General features: G+C 39.3%; 1 protein-coding gene across 1 annotated transcript in view; it reads left to right on the top strand.

Moving 5' to 3' along the window:
* Positions 1 to 14,529: 14,529 nt before the first annotated feature.
* The window catches only part of CTH (cystathionine gamma-lyase), a 24,914-nt gene continuing 20,721 nt past the window's right edge, over positions 14,530 to 18,722 (top strand). Inside the window, exons 1-2 of the mRNA XM_006167134.3 lie at positions 14,530 to 14,863; positions 18,102 to 18,183. Coding sequence (XP_006167196.1) covers positions 14,696 to 14,863; positions 18,102 to 18,183 — 250 coding nt within the window. The 5' untranslated portion in view covers positions 14,530 to 14,695. The remainder of the gene's footprint in view (positions 14,864 to 18,101; positions 18,184 to 18,722) is intronic.

Genomic DNA, 18,722 nt, shown 5'->3' with positions numbered 1-18,722 from the left:
GAATCTGCAGACGTCTTGATCTTGGAATTCCCAGCTTCCAGATCTCTGAGAAATACATTTTTGTTGTTTATGAATGACCCAGTCTATGGTATTTTGTTACAACAATCCAAACAGACTAAGACATATGGTTACTATGGGATGCCCTAAATGCCTGAAGTCTTCATAATCTGATCAGAAATCAAATGTCTCTGCTATGACCTCTGCAAATTGTTCTATTTCTGGCTACCCAGCCCCTATTTTTTACCTAGCCTTGTGGAGTGTCCTCTAGGCTTATACAGCTTAGAATTCTACCAAAGACATGGAGAATGCATTATGCAGATTTCTAGAGCTCTTCCTCTGGATAGCTTCTTCCTCTCTGGAACTCTGCCCTAGCTCCCTGAATTCTGGCCTCTGTCTCCTCAACTAGGTGAGACCACTGTGGCCTGAGGGATCCTATTCCTTACACTGTTGTCTAGAAAACTCCTTCAAGTAGAAAGCCAGGATCACAGTATAGTTCATCTTGTTTTTTTCTTTTCTTCTCTTTCTTTCTTTCTTTCTTTTTTCTTTCTTTCTTTCCTTCTTTCTTTCTTTCTTTCTTTCTTTCTTTCTTTCTTTCTTTCTTTCTTTCCTTCTTTCTTTCTTTCTTTCTTTCTTTCTTTCTTTCTTTCTTTCTTTCTTTCTTTCTTTCTTTCTTTCTTTCTTTCTTTTTTCTTTCTTTTTCTGTATATCATATTCTGCATTACTTATTTGAAAAATTTTTTTAAATTTTTTTATAAATAAGTTTATTTATTTCTTCAATGAGAGAGAGAAAGATAAAGAGAAAAGAGACAGCACCCCCAAGAGTGTCCTGACACCACAATTCACTCCCAGCCTTCGGCCAGCCCTGGCTTGAAAATCACCCTGTACTTGTATGCCCAAAATTCGAGGAGGAGAGTGGAGAAGAAGGGATTGTGGCATGGCCATATCCCATTAGGGGTGATTTCCCACTTTACTTCTCATGGTCTCTCTCTAGTGAGTACACACACCCTATGATTAAAAATAAATAAATAAAAAGGCATTGAGCACTTACTTCATTCCAGACAAAGCGTACAAAATCTCTGACCTCCAGGATCTCAGAGTCTAACAAAACATATATAAAAACAAGTAAATGATAAGACAATTTAGTAAATGCAACAAGAGAAGCAAAAAAAGTTTGAGAAATAAAATCTTTGTGTGTATGTGTGTGTGGTAGTACTTGTAAGGGGGGCTAAACTGGGCATGGAGGAGGCTTGCAGGAAAATGACTTGATGTTTACTCTGAAGTTTGAAACAGAAACTGGAGGTTGTCAGGTAGAAAATTAAATAGGGTATTCCAGGAAGAAGATGTGAAACTATAAAACATCATCTATTATGAAAACTATTGGGCTGTCCTGTAGCACAATGCTTAAGTGCTGTGCATAGGGAGCCAGATTTGACGTGACTGACTGTGGTTTGAATCCTGGCCCCAGTGGCTCGGAAAACATGTCAAGCACATGTGTGTACATGCCAGAAATCCTGACAGAATGAAGAACTGGAGAAAAGGGATTATGGCATGACTACAACTCTTTGGGGGATATTTCCTCCTTTTCTCTGACTACCTTTCTCTTTCTTTGGCAAGCACATATGCCCTCTGCAATATAAATAAGTGAAAGAAAAAAAAGAAATGAATTATGATTTAATATTGCTAGAGAGTGAAGGAAGTTTGAATATGAATAGCAGGGAGTGAGGGTTGTTGGTGAGTGGCCGATTGTGAAATTTAAGCAGGCAGGATTGAAATCATACGGAGCTTTGACAATATGGTGTCAGTGAGAGAGAATGTTGAAGCCTTTTAATCATAGGAGTGACAGGAAAACTAGATAAGAGGCTGTCTGTTGTAATAGGCCTGATAACAAATAATGAGGGTTCAAACCACTGTAGTAGCAATAGATATGGAAAAGGAAAATCCGGTAAGAGAGAGACTTAGGATGTCAGATTAGAGTTTAGTTGGCTAATTGGGTGTGGCAGGAAGGAGGAGGGAAGTCTTGGGTAGTTTAAGTATATGACATTGATTATTAGATTGGTGATGATTCTAACCAAGAATTGGTGATGATTCTAACCAGAACTGAGGTAAAGATCATAACTCTGTGTTGGACATTAAGTAGGCTGTTGGTTTCATAAATTTGAACTTCAAATAACTAGCTCAGGTGAAGATGTATGAGATTATATCTCTGCTTCATTGTATATGTACAGGTCCAAGCATAATGTTCTGTACAAGGTAGAAATTCCACAAATACTTTCATTTGACTCAAATTTTAAATCTGTCGACGGAAATCACCAACTCTGCAAAAGTAATAATTAATGTGGTTTATTTCTAAGCATAGATTTGTATGACATATACTGGAGAAGAGGCAAAACATGCCTCTCTCTCAGGGTGATCAGGTTCAGGGGTTCCTTTTATTTTACCTTTTTTTTTTTTTTGCAGAGGTTTTGCTGTAAGGCACGTGGGCTCGCCAGACAGACAGAGAGAAACAGAGAGACAGAAAGCAAGAAATCACCCCCCAGGGGGGATGGCCACATGGCAATCCCTTCTCCTCCATTCTCCTCTTGGGATCTTGGGCATGCACGCACACGTGCCCGGTGTGAATTTTAGGCCACTGGGTCCGGGACATGAACCGCGGTCGACTACATGGGAGTCCAGCGACATAGCCATTATGCTAACTACTGGTCCCACCTTTTATTTGACCTTGAGAGTGAGAGAATTTAGTGAAGAGCTTTCCATTGACCTGGTCCAAAAGTTGGAACATGAGGAAGCAGGGCTTGTAGGTTTTGGGAAATAGTTAATAAAGAGCATACTTTAACAGAGGTAAGGGGGCTTGTATACAGTCGTAAGATACTGTCCCAAGGACAGGATATGGGTACAGTCCTATTATCAATGAGTCAAAATGGCCTGTAAATGACTATGGATGTGACTCACCTGTTACAGGGATACGATGCCAGGTACAGGATGTAGGATGATTTCTGTTATCGAATGGACTACAATGGCCTTGTTAATGCCTGTGGGCATGACTTGCCCTAGGCCCTCTGGAAGGGATTTTAGAAATAGGAAAAAGCAGTCATATTTCTGTTTTCAACTCCAAGATAAATCAATAAATTTCATGGCAGCACTTTGAAGGGGTTGTTAGTATTATTCAACTTCTTCAGAAACATATTATTGAGCAAAAAAAGTGTATATTATTGTAATAGGTAACATTTATCAAGCATTTATTATCTGTCAAATACTATTCTAGAAACCTTACTTGTATTAATTCATTTAATACTCATAATGAGTAGATGTAGATGCAGACTGTTATATGCCACATATTCTGATTGTTAAAAATGAATACATGCCACAATTTGTGAAAGGTTTTAATTTTTTTCTATACTTTCTATCCAATGTCAACAAAAGGGTTCCCTGTATTTGGCCTTTAAGATGGCAAGACATCCTGGTGAACAACCATAAGTGAAAAACTTATAGAGATGAAAAGGGGAAAGTTGTGCTCTTCATAGCTCAGGAGACTCGATAGAATTCTGAACAATGAAGCTAATTCAAGCTGCCTATTTTCATCAGGTATTAAGTTGAGAACATTTTCAAGAATATTATTCTTCTTTTTAAAATAGAGACACAAATGAAAATTCATACAATCATCCTGATCACTTCTCTGTTACTTTAAAAGTATTCTTTAGGTATTAACAGAGAATTGTTATTCAAGACACTTGAGCTTCACAGATTATTGCTTTATCATGTAAATAATCCTTTGTTCTCTAAAGAGTTTTTCTTGGTGAGTTGGGTATTTCATTTGTTAATTGATTGCCTTTGAGTAGTATTATTCAGATAATATATATATTTTTTAATGCCAGAGGGCACATGCATCTGCCAAAGAAAGAGAGAGAACCCCGGTGGGATATATTCATGCTGCAATCCTTTTTCATCCATTTCTCCATCCTGTCAGGATTTGGGACATGCATGCATACATGCCCAGCATGTTTTTCATGACCCTGGGGCCAGGATTCAAACCACAGTCAAGTCATGTACAATCTGGCATCCAATGCATAGCACTTAACCACTCTGTTACTGGGTTGGCCAACTTGCTTGCTCACTTGCTTGCCAGAGGATGTGTGTGCTCATTGAGGAGAGAAAGCAAGAGAAAGAAGAAGTGAGAAATCACTCTCTCCGTACGAAATGGTCACACGCTGACCCCTTCTCCTCCATTTCTCCCTCCTTTCAGGATTTTGGGCATACATGCATACACGCCCAACATGATTCTCAAGGCTCCAGGTCTGGGACTTGAACCATGAGGTCTGTCATGTGGGATCCAGCTGTCTTAACCACCAGGTCACAAGCTAGTCCAACACATTTGATTTCTAAAGGAGTAAATACTAGTCACCTTGCTTTTCTAGATAGAAGAGCCTTAGAATGTATTGTTTTCTTGTGTGCATAAAAGTAAATTTACGGCTTTGGTAGATTTCTCATTTTAAATTTTCATGTCTTTGTTATAGTGCATATGGTATAGAGATAGGTAATTATAGTTCTTATATGTTATAATTGGAGATGATCAGTAATTTGCCCCACATCACAGAACGAGTAAGAAGCAGAACTGAAATTTGAATCCAGATGTTTTAATTTCAGACATCAATAACTCCATCACTATTTTATCCAGCCTTTTTAGAACAAAAACTCATATCTTCCCCCTCCATAAACAGCCACACAATGAATACAATTATTATGAGCTAAAAAACTCTCTGCATTCTATGAGCATCTCCAAAGCTTAAGCTACTTTGGCTTTTGGCTTATTTGGCATCTGTACATTCCTCTCCTATGATATTTAACCAGTAAAATAAAATTATGTGCGTATGTGTCTCACCCACTAGTATGTGAATGATTCTAGGATAACTATCTAGTTCTATTCAACTTCTACTTAGAGTGTCTAAATCATAGCTTATGTTCAATAAATTTGGCCAGTTCAATAAATAAACACTAGCCTACCTTTGTCTAATCGGAGGCAAATATTTTTTCTGTATTTCTGTATTTATTTAAATATATTGCACAACTTCAATGTACTGGACATTGTTCTAGGTGTTAATGGATATGAGGAAACAAAACAAACAAAAATATTTTTTCCATAGTCTTTAATTCTAGTGGCAAGACACATAATAAGTAAGTATTGGCTTGCTGGAAAAGTTGAGACACATTTCTGAATAGAAAAACAGAAAAAATATGTCATGACTTTTCAAACAATCCAATAATTTATATAGTCTGCTAGGCAGTCTCAAATGCTATGAAAAATTTGGGGGCCAGCAGGTGGCACGGTGGTTAAGGGCTCTGGATTCCACATGGTTGACCACAGTTGGAGTCCTGGACCTGGGGGCTTGCTTTCTCACTTTTCTCTCTCTCTCTCTCTTTCTGTTCTTCTCTGGTCAAATTAAAATAAATAAATAAATAAAAACAAAAATAAATAAATAAAGTTAAATAAAAAAATAATTATTAAAGAAAAAGAAAATTAGAGCAAAATAGTAACATAAGGGTTTGGAGAGAAAATCAGTTGAGATTTGAAATGTTGAGGTCAGAGTAGACTCATTGAGGAAGCGTTGACATTTGAACAAAGACCCGAAGGCGAGGACCCGAAGGCGAGGAAATCAGTTATGGGTTGTATGGGGGAAGGGAATTAGGGGAAGAGGGAATATTCTGGGCAAAGCCCTAACACAGTAGCATGCTAGCTTGTTCAAGAAACATTGAGAAGACTTGGAGGACAGAATAGCCTAGGAGATGAGAGCAGAGAGGTCTAGTGGGGAATTTAAGGAGTGTGCTTTCACTCTGAGATGTGAATTACGCATTAAAATGATCATGGGGGCTGCTATGTTGAGAATGGACTGTAAAGAGGAAAGGGGGAGGCAGTTTGTACTCCATAATATAAATCTAAGAGAGAGAGAGAAAGAGAGAGAGAGAGAGGTAGAAAGCAGTAGAAGTACTTGTGTCTCTGAGGATCTAAGAAGGGACTCAGCACCATATCAGTTGGGCAATCACATAATGAACAAGAATTATTTTTAAAAAGAAATGATAGACGTTCGTTTGGTCTAACTCCTACTCTTCTATAAATTCCTTGAGGTTGGGGTCTAGGTTTGTCTCGCTTATCGCTGTCTGGTGGCATCTAGCACAGTGCCTGACACATTCAGTAAATGTTGTGGTGCAACTGGCTAGATGGTGTTATTATCTACCCTAAGGTTCCCTTATGAGTAAGACTCATAGGACATCACATTTTACCACTGCACCATCGTCCTGTCCCCTACCAACTGGTCTTTAGAGTTGAATATTTCTTTTGTAGATGATTAAATAAGGTAATCATGTAGAACACAAAGTATTTCCTTTTCTTTATAAGTGATACTCAGAAGAAATAAGACTTGAGAGCAACAACAGATATTATTTTCTTTCTCTTTTTCTTGAACTGCAATAAAAGGAAGAACATTTTAATCTAGTTTACTTTTTCTACTAACCAATTTTTCTTTGTTTTGAAACTACTGTCCTTATGTCTTCCTATTTCATTTCTTTCCATGATAAAATGTGTACTTCATAAAAATCACTCCTATGAACTTTAAGAGGTGTGTAGAGGGGCTGACAGGTGGTGTGGTGGTTAAGGATGCTGGACTCCCACATGGAAGACCATTGTTCAAGTCCTGGACCTGGCAGCTTGCTTTCTCCCATTCCTTCTCTCTCTCTCTCGCTCTGTCCCTCTCTGGTCATATTAAAATAAATAAATAAATAAAGTTAATTAAAATAATTCTTTAAAAATATATTAAAAGACACTTTTTTTCTGCGTGGTCGCTGGGGAGGACCTTCCACTGTGCTGACCATGCTCTGCCAGACATGGTGTCCATGACGAGTGGACAAAATTTAGATAATCCTTCCTTCTCCTGAAGCACTAGATGCTGCTCAGAGGTTTGGATCAACTTTCAGAAGGGATAGAGAGTTTGACTGAGATGGATAAATTTTAGAATTTTTGGTTCCTTTTTCCATGAAAAGAAAATATACTGGAATTTTGATGGAATATTTGTATCAGTGACAGAGATATCTTCATTTTGATGAATTTTGAAAAAGTAATCTTTGTAAAGCTATAATTTTAGAAACTGCTGTATTTTTCCTGGATAAAGGAAGTGAAGTCATTTTTGGGGTTCATATCATTTGAGGATGTTGCTCTGGACTTTACCTGGGAGGAGTGGCAGGGGCTGGGAGAAGGTCCGGAGATTTTATTAAGATGCTCTGAAGATTCTATACAAGGATGTGATGCTGGAGACCTACAGCAACCTGATGTTTTTGGGACAATGCATTGCCAAGCCTGCAGTGATCTTCAAGTTGGAGCAAGGAGGAGATCCATGGACATTAGAAGAATTTCCCAGCTTGAGCCTCCCAGGTGATGACAACATTCTTTACTCTAGATCCGGCATTTTTTCATCATCACTGTCTTGTGAATCATCATCTACTCCATCAACTTCTAGTAAATCTACATCCTCATCACCACCCATGTTGTTCATCATCTCAGAGAAACGATCAAAATTAGACATGTCTTCATCTGAATCGTCTTCCCAGTCTTTCCAATTATTAAAGTCCACACTAAGCCAGTTTAAAAAAATATATTAAAAGACAGGTATGCAGATATATTTATATATTTCTTATAATACTCAGTTTTATAATTAATTTGGGAATATAATTTCCTTATGAAACATTAGCTTCACTTAAAACAATGTAATAAGCAACGTGGCTATATTAGTGTGCTTTACTATTTATTTTTTAGACTTTCAAAAAAATTTTATCTGTTTATTCCATGAAAGTGACAAGAGACAGGGTCAGAGGTGGAGGGAGAGCATGTGAGAGAGCATGTGAGGGTGAGACAGGTACTCCAAACAGTGTTCTTTTCTTTTTTTTTATTTAGAGTTTTTTACCTTCAAGTATGTGTGCGTGCAAGAGAGAGAGAGAGAGAGAGAGAGAGAGAGAGAGGCAGAGTTAGTGAAAGGGAAAGTGAGAAATCACCCCCTGAGGGGGATGGCCATGCTGCAGTCCCTTTTCCTTCAATCTTCTCCTAGGATTTTGGGCATGCACGCACATATGCTGCACACATATGCCTGGTGTAAGTTTTAATTCTCCAGGTCTGGGACTCAAACTGGTTAGCCATGTGAAAGTCCAGCAATGTAACCTCTACGCCACCTGTTCGCCCCCAACAGAGTTCTTAAGCTGCAACCCACCCCTAGTTTCTAGTGGCCCAGATCATGGCTATGTGTGCAAGCATCAAGCAAGCTCAGAGAGGACCCAGGATGCAAAACTAGGACTTTTCCCATGTGGGTCCAGTTTTATCACTTTTGTGCTAGCACCTAGTCCTACTTCTTAGGCTTTTTAGAACAAAGACTAAATCTTAATTCCTCAACTGCCTAACATTTATTCAGTCATTTAACAAATATATGTTGAGTATTTTCTGTATGCCCAATATGGGCCCAATACTGATGATACCAAAATATGGCTTCTGTCCTTCCAGAAACACATAACTTAATAAAGATATTTAAATGAACAATTATAAGTAACCTCAATGAGAGTCTCAATAACAGACTGTTATGGAGCCCTCATTTGTGGAAAGAAAGGGTTCTGAAGGTCAGATGAACCCTGACATTGAAAAATGATGTTTTTTTGGTTTTTGGTTCTGTTTTGTTTTTAGATTTTTACCATAGGGTGCTCACTGGAGAAACAGAGTAACAGCGAGAGAGGAAAAGTGAGAAATTACTTCCCCAGGAGTGTTGGCCACACTGCAATCCCTTCCCTCCATTCTCCTCTCAGGATTTTAGGCACATATAACCCAGCATGTTTTTCAAGCCATAGGTTCAGGACTCAAACTGTAGAGTTGGATATGTGGTCTCCAGTGCCTTAGCCACTATGCCACGTGCTGCCCCAGACAAGTAAGAGTTTTAAAGCGGGAAGTACATTAGTTCTGCACTTCAGTTTTCAAAGTTCTTTCTGTTAATGGAATGGAGGCAATGTGGTAGTCCAGGGGATATACAGCAAAGGATTTGAGCCAAGATAACCCAAGATAACCATTATGCTTGTACAGAATTGGAGCTGAGTAACTGTGGATTGAATAAATGAGTGAAGAATTAGTATGGCTCAATGTTGACGTTCTTGCTGTGCCACATACATATAGAGAACTGCAGGTCCTTCCTGGAAAGGAGGGATTCGAGAGTACTGTCATGATCAAAACTGTACTTTAGAAACGTTATTCTGGCTGTAAAGTGCGAGGGGAATGGAAAAACAAGCAGACTGCCGCACACGATAGCATGTGATCAAGAATGCTGCAGTGGGGATCAGGAGTGAGGATAGATTTAAAAGAACCAAGTGATTATGAAGAGATTGTGAAAATTAGAGTAGTTTCTGGAAAGAGATGAAGGATCGAAGAGTTTTTGTTTATTTGTTTTTTTGTTTGTTTATTTGTTTGTTTTAAGGATTGACTTTAACATTGGTTGTAACCCAAAGGAAGGAATTGGAGGAGAGGTGTATAAAAACGTAGAAATGGGAATGGGGAGGCAGCAGGTGGTGTAGTGGTTACAGTTGCTCGACTCCCGCGTGGCTGACCATGGCTCAAGTCCTGGACCTAGAGGCTTAAAATTCACTCAGGGCATGTGTGCGTGCATGCCCAAAGTCCTGAGAGGAGAATGGAGGATAAGGGATTCCAGCATGGCTATCCCCCCAGCTGAGAGTGATTTCTCACTTTCTCTTTTTCTGTCTCTCTCTCTCTGTCTCTGGTGAGTGCGTGTGCCCTACAGCAAAAATCTCTCTCTTTTAAAAAAAGTAGGGAATGGGAGAGTTTAGATTCACCATTTACTGTGTGACCAGGGCAGTTACATCAAATCTTTAAACTTCAGTTTATTCACTTGTAAAACCGAGATAATTTTAATTCTCTGGAAGTGTTCTACCGAGGAGAGCGTAAAGATGTAGAATACTTAGAATAAATGAGCACTCAGCAAAACTTCCATAGCTGTTATTACTATTGTAACAGTGTGACTTTCAGATAGGAGAAAAGATAAGGAGATGAAGGAAGTTTGCGGGGGAAACAGGACAATTGAGTTCACAACTTTTTTTTTTTTTTCTCTGAATGTGCCAAGAGAGTGAGATGAGAGGAGAATGGAGGATAAGGGATTCCAGCATGGCTATCCCCCCAGCTGAGAGTGATTTCTCACTTTCTCTTTTTCTGTCTCTCTCTCTCTGTCTCTGGTGAGTGCGTGTGCCCTACAGCAAAAATCTCTCTCTTTTAAAAAAAGTAGGGAATGGGAGAGTTTAGATTCACCATTTACTGTGTGACCAGGGCAGTTACATCAAATCTTTAAACTTCAGTTTATTCACTTGTAAAACCGAGATAATTTTAATTCTCTGGAAGTGTTCTACCGAGGAGAGCGTAAAGATGTAGAATACTTAGAATAAATGAGCACTCAGCAAAACTTCCATAGCTGTTATTACTATTGTAACAGTGTGACTTTCACATAGGAGAAAAGATAAGGAGATGAAGGAAGTTTGCGGGGAAACAGGACAATTGAGTTCACAACTTTTTTTTTTTTTTCTCTGAATGTGCCAAGAGAGTGAGAGAGAAAGTTCTGGGATAGGAGTCAGTAAGACCAACGTGGTAAGATTCTTGCTGGTAAGATCAAATTCAGAACAGCCCTAGCTGCTCTTGTCGTAGTTCTCAACTGAGGCTGATCTTTCTGTTTCTAGAAACATGGAAGGGTGTGCCACTGGCCACCAGGAAGGTGACATGCCTAGCGGTAAGCGAGATGGTCATGCAACATGGAGAATTACTCCCCTTCGCATGTTTTTACTATGATTTTACTAAAATTGTCAGTAAGACAATCAAGAGTTTTTTGGTTGTATTACTGGTTGAATGAGATTTCTACACATGTGCATAGTTCAAACCACCACTCTTTTATCTCTGTGCTAGTTTTGGAATTGTGCAAAAAGATGTTACTCATTTTCTTCATTTGGACCACATGGTTCTATGTAGCATACCTCTGCAAAGATACTGAAATAGCACAAATATCAAAAAGGAGCTCTCTGACCAAAGTGTTTCCCACTGAGTCTGCTTGCCCCAAATCTTCATACCCTACCAAGAGCTTCTAAGAATCTATTTTTGAGAATTAAAAGTAGTATCCTTTTTTGCAGTTCACAGTAAAAACAGACTTCAAGAGATTAAGTAAATTGCCTTAAGATCTGAGACAGCGAATGCTAGAGCTGAGCTTCAGACCCAAGTGTTCTGACTGTAAAATTCAGTTTCTTGGCTATTACACAAAAAAGCCTGAGTCAGTACTTTGTAGGTTTTCTAGTCATACTTGGCTCCTTCTATATAATATATAAAACACTCTAATGATTTCAGGTTACTTCTTCATCCCAAATGTCTGAAACCCTGTGTTCAGTTCTTAGGTTGAATATTCACTGCGTCTGTTAGTGAGAGGGTGTTGCTTTTCTTCTTTGCCATGCCATCATAAAAATAAAGCGCTTGTGATAGAAATTTGCTCTCATGTTCTTTGATATTAAATTTAATAGTTCTATCAATGGTACTTAGACGTTTTTATTCTCAAGAGAGATTTTCAATTACATCATATCAAAAATCAGATTGTTTCTTTTTCTCTTTTTGCTGTGCTTAAAAAAAAAGATGTATAGGGAACCAGCAGTTAGCGTAATGGCTATGTCGCTGGACTCCCACGTAATCGACCGCGGTTCGCGTCCTGGACCCGGTGGCTTAAAACTCACGCCAGGCGCATGTGCGTGCGTGCCCAAGATCCCGAGAGGAGAATGGAGGAGAAGGGATTGCGGCGTGACCATCCCCCCTGGGGGGTGATTTCTCGCTTTCTGTCTCTATGTCTCTCTCTGTCTGTCTGGCGAGCGCACGCGCCCTATAGTGAAAATCTCTCCAAAAAAAAAAAAAAAAGATGTACATTGCCAGGTAAAGGTAGATGTCAGAAGTGCTGTCTGGTGGGCTTTGGCCCAATGTAGTGACTGACAAATGCCCCACATTAAGAATTTGTGTTGTAGTATCTTCTCTCTGCTCCCTAAATTCCCATCTCATAATTTCATTCTCAACAGCCTAAGAAACTGCAATTTCTTCCCTTTGACGTGAAATAAAACAGATCTAGTCATTGCTTGTATTTATGCTCAACAACAATAAAATTTTACATTAATATCCCTGCTATTTGTGCTTAGCGGTCACAATTAACTTTTAACATTTTTTTTATTTTATGTATTTCTTCCATAAGCAAGAGAGAGAGAGCACAATATCTTACTCCACAGCCTTACTTTAGTGAGAAGAGTAGAGGTCTTCATGAATTATACAGAATTACAGTGCAGTTTTCATAGTGTTTAAAAAACTATTATAAAAATATTTCGCCTTGGGAACCAGCAGTTAGCGTAATGGCTATGTCGCTGGACTCCCACGTAGTTGACCGCGGTTCACGCCCCAGACCTGGTGGCTTAGAACTTGCGCCGGGCGCGTGTGTGCGTGCCCAAGATCCTGAGAGGAGAATGGAGAAGGGATTGCAGTGTGACCATCCGCCCTGAGGGGTGATTTCTTGCTTTCTGTCTCTATGTCTCTCTCTGTCTGACGAGCACATGCGCCCTATAGCGAACCTCTCAAAAAAAAAAAAAAAGTGAATATTAGGAGGTAACAGTAATTGGGACTATTTTTGACCCTCCTGAATGCTAGGTGCAGGTCTGCAGCTCATAAAAATATACTCATGTACAGGTATGCCTAACAACTGAAATGAATTGCAGTGGTGTTACATTTTTATTTATCTATCTATTTATTTATTTATTTATTTATTTTTATGGAGAGATTTTTGCTATAGGGTACACGTGCTTGCTGGATAGAGACAGAGAGATAGAAAGTGAGAAATCACTCCCCCCCAAGGGGGATAGCCACTCTGCAATCCCTTTTCTTCCTTTCTCCTCCCAGGATCTTGGGCACGCATGCATACTTGCCAGACATGAGTTTTCATTGCTGGATCCGAGATTCAAACTGCAGTCTACTATGTGGGAGTCCAGCGATGAAATCATTACTCCATCTGCTGGTCCCAGTGGTGTTATATTTTTTTTAAAAATTAGTTAACTATGTACCAATATCTATAATTATTACTGGAGTCCATCAGTTTTCCCCATTTCCAGGTATAAAACTCAAAACCTTGCATGCAGTAGACACTGCCCTTCTAGTCCTTAATGGGTAGGAGTTCCTATAGCTAGTTTGAAAGTGAATTGCCTCATTTCTTCTTTGCACATCTTTCAAACTGAAAAATAAAAGAGCTATTTATTCCTTCTCTCTCTCTTTTTTTTTTAAATAAAGTTTCAGCTCTTTAGCTAATATTTTGCAGGTAACAGAAATATTACTAAATTCTCTTCTAGAAAATAGTCACAATAGTAAGTAGATCAAGTCTGTGTTGTTCAGGGAACAAGGAGATTTTTGTTGTTTCTTGTAAAGGAGTGATCCTTTTGAGAGCAGGGTCCTGAATGCAGGTACATGTTAAATTGTCCTACAAGGATGTAAATTGTGAAACAATGAAAGCATTGTGTTCAGGATTTGAGGCTCCAATTAGCTTCTCAAAGCCATGCTATCTTTCTCTTCAGGGAGAGTGTCTCTGGTGCTTCAGAAGAACATGACACTTGAAAAAGTTTAAGTTTGAATAGCTTTTAGGAAACTGCCAGAATTCTGCTTAGACATTCTTGCTGCAATAGCTTAGCTGTTACTTAAGAAAAATATGACCCCCACTCCTGTTTCAACTATTGCAAGCGCTGAGGTTTTCTTTTTAATGAAACTTTTTTTAAGAATTATTTTATTTAACTTTATTTTTAAATTTGACCAGAGAGGGAGAGAGGGAGTGGGGAGAGAGCGGGAGAGCGAGAGAGAGAGAGAGACCAGCAGGTGGCGTGGTGGTTAAAGGCGTTGGACTCCCACTTGGCGCTGTTTTATTAGAATTTAGTGTATCTTAAAAAGACAGGCTGCCTGAGATTAATGAGAATCTTAGCAGCACAATTGGCAGCTCAGGCCACCGTTTTCGTAACAAATCTCCACGTTTTCGCTTGCGTCTTTCAGTACTGCCCTCAGGACAAAAGGTGGGGGGGGCGTCAGGGACACTTGCTGCTGTAAGAAGAGACTATTTGTGTGGCCTGTTTACAGGTTACTCGGTTTCAACATCAAGTTAGCCTTTCTCCAAATCTCGGGCGAACCTCCCGCCTGAGGTCACACACTTAAACGCCCGGGTGGCTCGCAGGAGCCAGCATGGCAGCTTCCCCAGGGCCGGTACACAGGAATTTCTCCCGCAGGGACCAACACCACGTGGACTCAGGGACTTCAGCTTCACTCCCCTGTGGGCACCGGGAAGGGTGATCGCGGCGACGCTCCAGGCAACGCCTCTGCTGCCAACCAATGAGAAACAGAGGGCGCGTCGGGGCCTTCGCTCATTGGGCCGCCCCGCGGTGATCCGGAGCCTCCCAGCCGGCTAAATAGTCTCGGCCGCGAGTCCCGGTGCCCGGCTTTTGTGCGCGTGTCGTCAGCTCAGACGGCGTGCCTTCAGCCGCCTTTCTCCTAATTTTCCCCTCTCTCCAGCACTGACGCCTCGTTTTCCTAACTCTATCATCCTCGCTCTTTTACTCTCTCCTCCCTTCGCGATTCAGCATGCAGAAAAAGGACGCTTCCCCACATGGTTTCCTGCCTAGCTTCCAGCATTTCGCCACGCAGGCCATCCATGTGGGCCAGGAACCAGAGCAGTGGACCTCCCACGCTGTGGTGCCCCCCATCTCACTGTCCACCACGTTCAAGCAAGGGGCGCCGGGCCAGCACTCGGTGAGCTGGGTCTGTCTGGGGCGGTTCAGAGTTGGGCGGGGAAACAGATCGCTTATAAATTAAGAAGGCATGCAAATAATTTATAAGGTAATTTATAAATTAGGAAGACACCCGAAAAGATGTTCCTACACAGTAATCCTTGCAGTAAAGCTTTGTATTGGATGTTCCAGTGATCGTATTTCTTTTGGTAAGTAGTTATCAAAAAGGAGGAGGAGTTGGAACAACTCTCCATATAGATCTGCACTGAAATGTATGTGGTTTCGGTAAATTTGCAACTCTAAATGAGGGTCACGACTTCATTTAATTACTTTTAGCTGCAAAGAATTTTAAAGATACTGTAAGGAGTCAATTTAAAAAATACTAATGGTCTGTCAGTTCACCTAGACCAAGATTGTTCTCAATAGCACTTTTCAGGTAATAGTTATTGAGTACCTACTATGTGCCAAATACATATATTTATACATATAATGTGTATTATACAGATTGTCTCATCTAATTTTAACAACAATCCTAATCTGAACTAAATTCTCATTTTTCTGATAAACTGTCTGAGATTTTAGGGCTGTTCATAACTATCCTAAGGCTAGTTAAATGGTGGAACTGGGATTCAAACCCTGTTCTAGAGCACTGGGCTTTACTGTGCTATACTCCAGTAATGCTAGTAATAATTTAACACATTGCATCATGTAAGCAGTGTGGCTTAGTAATTAAGAGCAAAAGTCATGTAGTCAAAGGACCTTGGTGTTAATTCTGACACTACCTTTGCTGAGCTTGGTGACTTTGAGCAAGTTCCTTAACGTTTCCAAGCCTCAGATTGATCCTGTATACATGGGGCCGATAATAATAGCTATCATATAAGTTGCTGAGATGTCTATGAAGCTGTGCGATACATCATAATTCCTCAGTGGTGGTTTGGTGTTTCTTGGTGTTCACATTTACACTATCTCCTTTGACCCTCACAACAACCAGATCACAGGGCAAGTGTAAAAGGTAATGTATACTCTTTATAGAAAGGAACTAATCCAGAGTCATATGTAAATGACTTGTAAAGACTATGAAAGAACCCTTTTTGTTAATCACATGGTTTCTTTTCTTCTTGGTGGTGTACTTAATGGATCTTGCAACATTTAAGATTTGCTGAAGTTCAGTAGGAATTAGTTAAATGAACTTTGTAGGTCCATAACTTTCAAAAACCACTTACATAAATTGAATAAAATTATTATAGATCCTTTGTTTTGTATGGGACAATTCTTTTTTTTTTTTTTTTGGAGGGGTTTTTGCTGCAGGGCTTGTGCGCTCAACAGAAAGACAGAAAGAGACAGAGACACAGAAAGCAAGAAATCATCCCCCAGGGGGGATGGCCAGGCCGCAATAAGCCGCTGAGTCCGGGGGACTTGAATTGTAAGAAATCATCCCCCAGGGGGGATGGACAGGCCGCAATAAGCCTCCGAGTCCGGGGGACTTGAATTGTATCGTAATCGCCTACATGGAAGTCCAGCGACATAGCCTTTACGCTAACTGCTGGTCCCTGTATGGTACAATTCTAAGGACATTTCTGCAACAGGTTTAGATTGCCCCTAGCAAATGTGTACACAATCTCTCTTCCAAGCATGGAGTTTGATCCTGCTATAGGGTTTAGTGAATATGTGACTACCCAAGCATTGGAACTTAGTATAAAAATTAACCATCTGAGTATAATATTAAATCTTAAATGTTTTCTAAAAGGTAGGAGAGATGGTTAAATCCATAAGACTCTGCTTAATACTTTAAAAATAATCATTTGAGAATACTAAAGGAAATTTGAAGAATTGAATGAGAAACATCTGATAGTCTAGTTCCATTCGGAAAGCCATTGAGTGATGTAGCAATTTCAACTGAACTGTGCTGCTTTTTCTTCCATAAGTTTCACATCTGCAGTGAATATAAGATGAAAACATGCAGTATCTTTTTGTGTCAGTAGCCTCATGAATTCAAGCATTTTTATTTTTGTTTGTTTTTCTATCCAGGAAAGCTGCAGGTCATGGGTTAAGATGATGGTGGGAGGATATGGTGAGGATACTCTGGAATCCTACCAAATATATCTCCTCAGTTAGTCAACAACAAGGAAACAAAGCAACACAACTTTTCAAAATTATTATTACTAATACTGTGAGCTCCTGAGTCACAAACAAAGATGCAAAGAGTGATTGTGTTTTGTTACGTGCAATAGGAGGAAGGGGAGAAAATTATAGGATCTTTAATCATTGTGCAAATCCCAGGTTTGAATTCTGGCTCTGACACTCTGGGTCCTCTAACATTTGGCTTCGCTTTCCTTAAATTAGATCAGGAGGATTAATAAAAAGGATGAATACAGCTAGTACGGTGCTGTATGTGTGACAAAAACATAATGCAAATTTTAAAAAATTATTATGTGGAGATGCTTTGCCAAGGATTACTCACTATTTTTTGAGTCACTTTTGTAGAGCCAACATCTGAACTCTGACCATTTGTTTGTAGCTTCCTGTTGAATGTTATGTAAACTTGCCTCGCTTACTTCTTTGAAATGAAACACAAGCTAGAATGAAGTTTACTTCCTTGGCTCCTCTAATTCCTTTTTTCCTGATGTCTCCAGATTACTGTAAAGATGAATCTAACATCAAAATATTACCACTGGGACCAGCAGATGGCATGGTGGTGGTTAAGGTGCTGGACACTCCCACATGGCCTACAGTGGTTCAAATCCTGGACCTGGTGGCTTACTTTCTCACTTTTCCCCTCTCTCTCTGCATGTGTGTCTCTCTCTGGTCAAATTAAATGAATGAATGAATAAAATTAAATAAATAATTTAAAAAAGTAGTACTACTAATACAAATTGCCATTTATCTAGTGGCCAGCACATGTTGGGAACTGCATGCAGTGACCTTTCACATTATCTTGTTTTTTTAATATATTATTTTATATTTGTGAGTTATATATTTGTATTTTATTTAGCATTTTACAGATGTAGAGATTGGTAGTTGAAGTATTGAATTTTGAAAAAAGTGAGTAATTTCCCTATGGGCAGTTTGGTTGATTTCAGAGCCTCTCACATCACTGTAGCCATAACACTATCATCCTTCAGTCTAATGACTAGATGTATCATGACTACATAGGAGAAAAATCATGGCAGGATGAACTTGTAGTTGTGGGGGTGGCTATGTTAGGATTCTAATGACCAACTTGTATCTGTTAGGATAAATGCCAACTTTTTTTTCTTTAGGGGTTTGAATATAGCCGTTCTGGAAATCCCACTAGGAATTGTTTGGAAAAAGCAGTGGCAGCACTGGATGGGGCTAAGTACAGTAAGTAATTTCCATTTCAATGTTTGCAAAGTCTACAGTTCATTTTTCTGTATATAGAGAAAATCGTAGAGGTACATAATGAAGAACTGGAAAGAAAGAAAGGTTTGCTAGTTCAGACCTGTTACTTGTACTGAGATATTGAATTCTTTGCCTAAAATCTCTCCATTGGTATACTATGCAGATGTATAATCATTAGGTACAAATAAACATGAATACAGACAAAATGCTGGCATTTAGTAATTACTATTCATGTGAATACTGTCTTCATCAGAAGCTGTCAGTGTAAATAGATAAAAATTAACTAAGTTTTATAGTAGTAAAATGAGATTAACTTTTTTATACTCTGGTTCATTCACCTGATAATTTGTTGCCTGAGAATATCACCAAAGACCATTTGCAATAGTCAACAACCCCTGATAATGTACTCTTAGAGAACAGAATTGACTCCTTTAAACCTTTTTTTTTTTCTCCCCATGAATGGAGTAGATTGTTGTCAATTCTTAAAAGTGTATATATATATAATACTCAGCAAGTGTGTG

The sequence above is a fragment of the Tupaia chinensis genome, unplaced genomic scaffold (genome assembly GCF_000334495.1).
Source record: "Tupaia chinensis unplaced genomic scaffold, TupChi_1.0 Scaffold144529_1, whole genome shotgun sequence".
NCBI classification, from domain to species: Eukaryota; Metazoa; Chordata; class Mammalia; order Scandentia; family Tupaiidae; genus Tupaia; species Tupaia belangeri.
The sequence above is the reverse complement of the archived record's forward strand: the minus strand, read 5'-3'. Positions and strand labels throughout refer to the sequence as shown.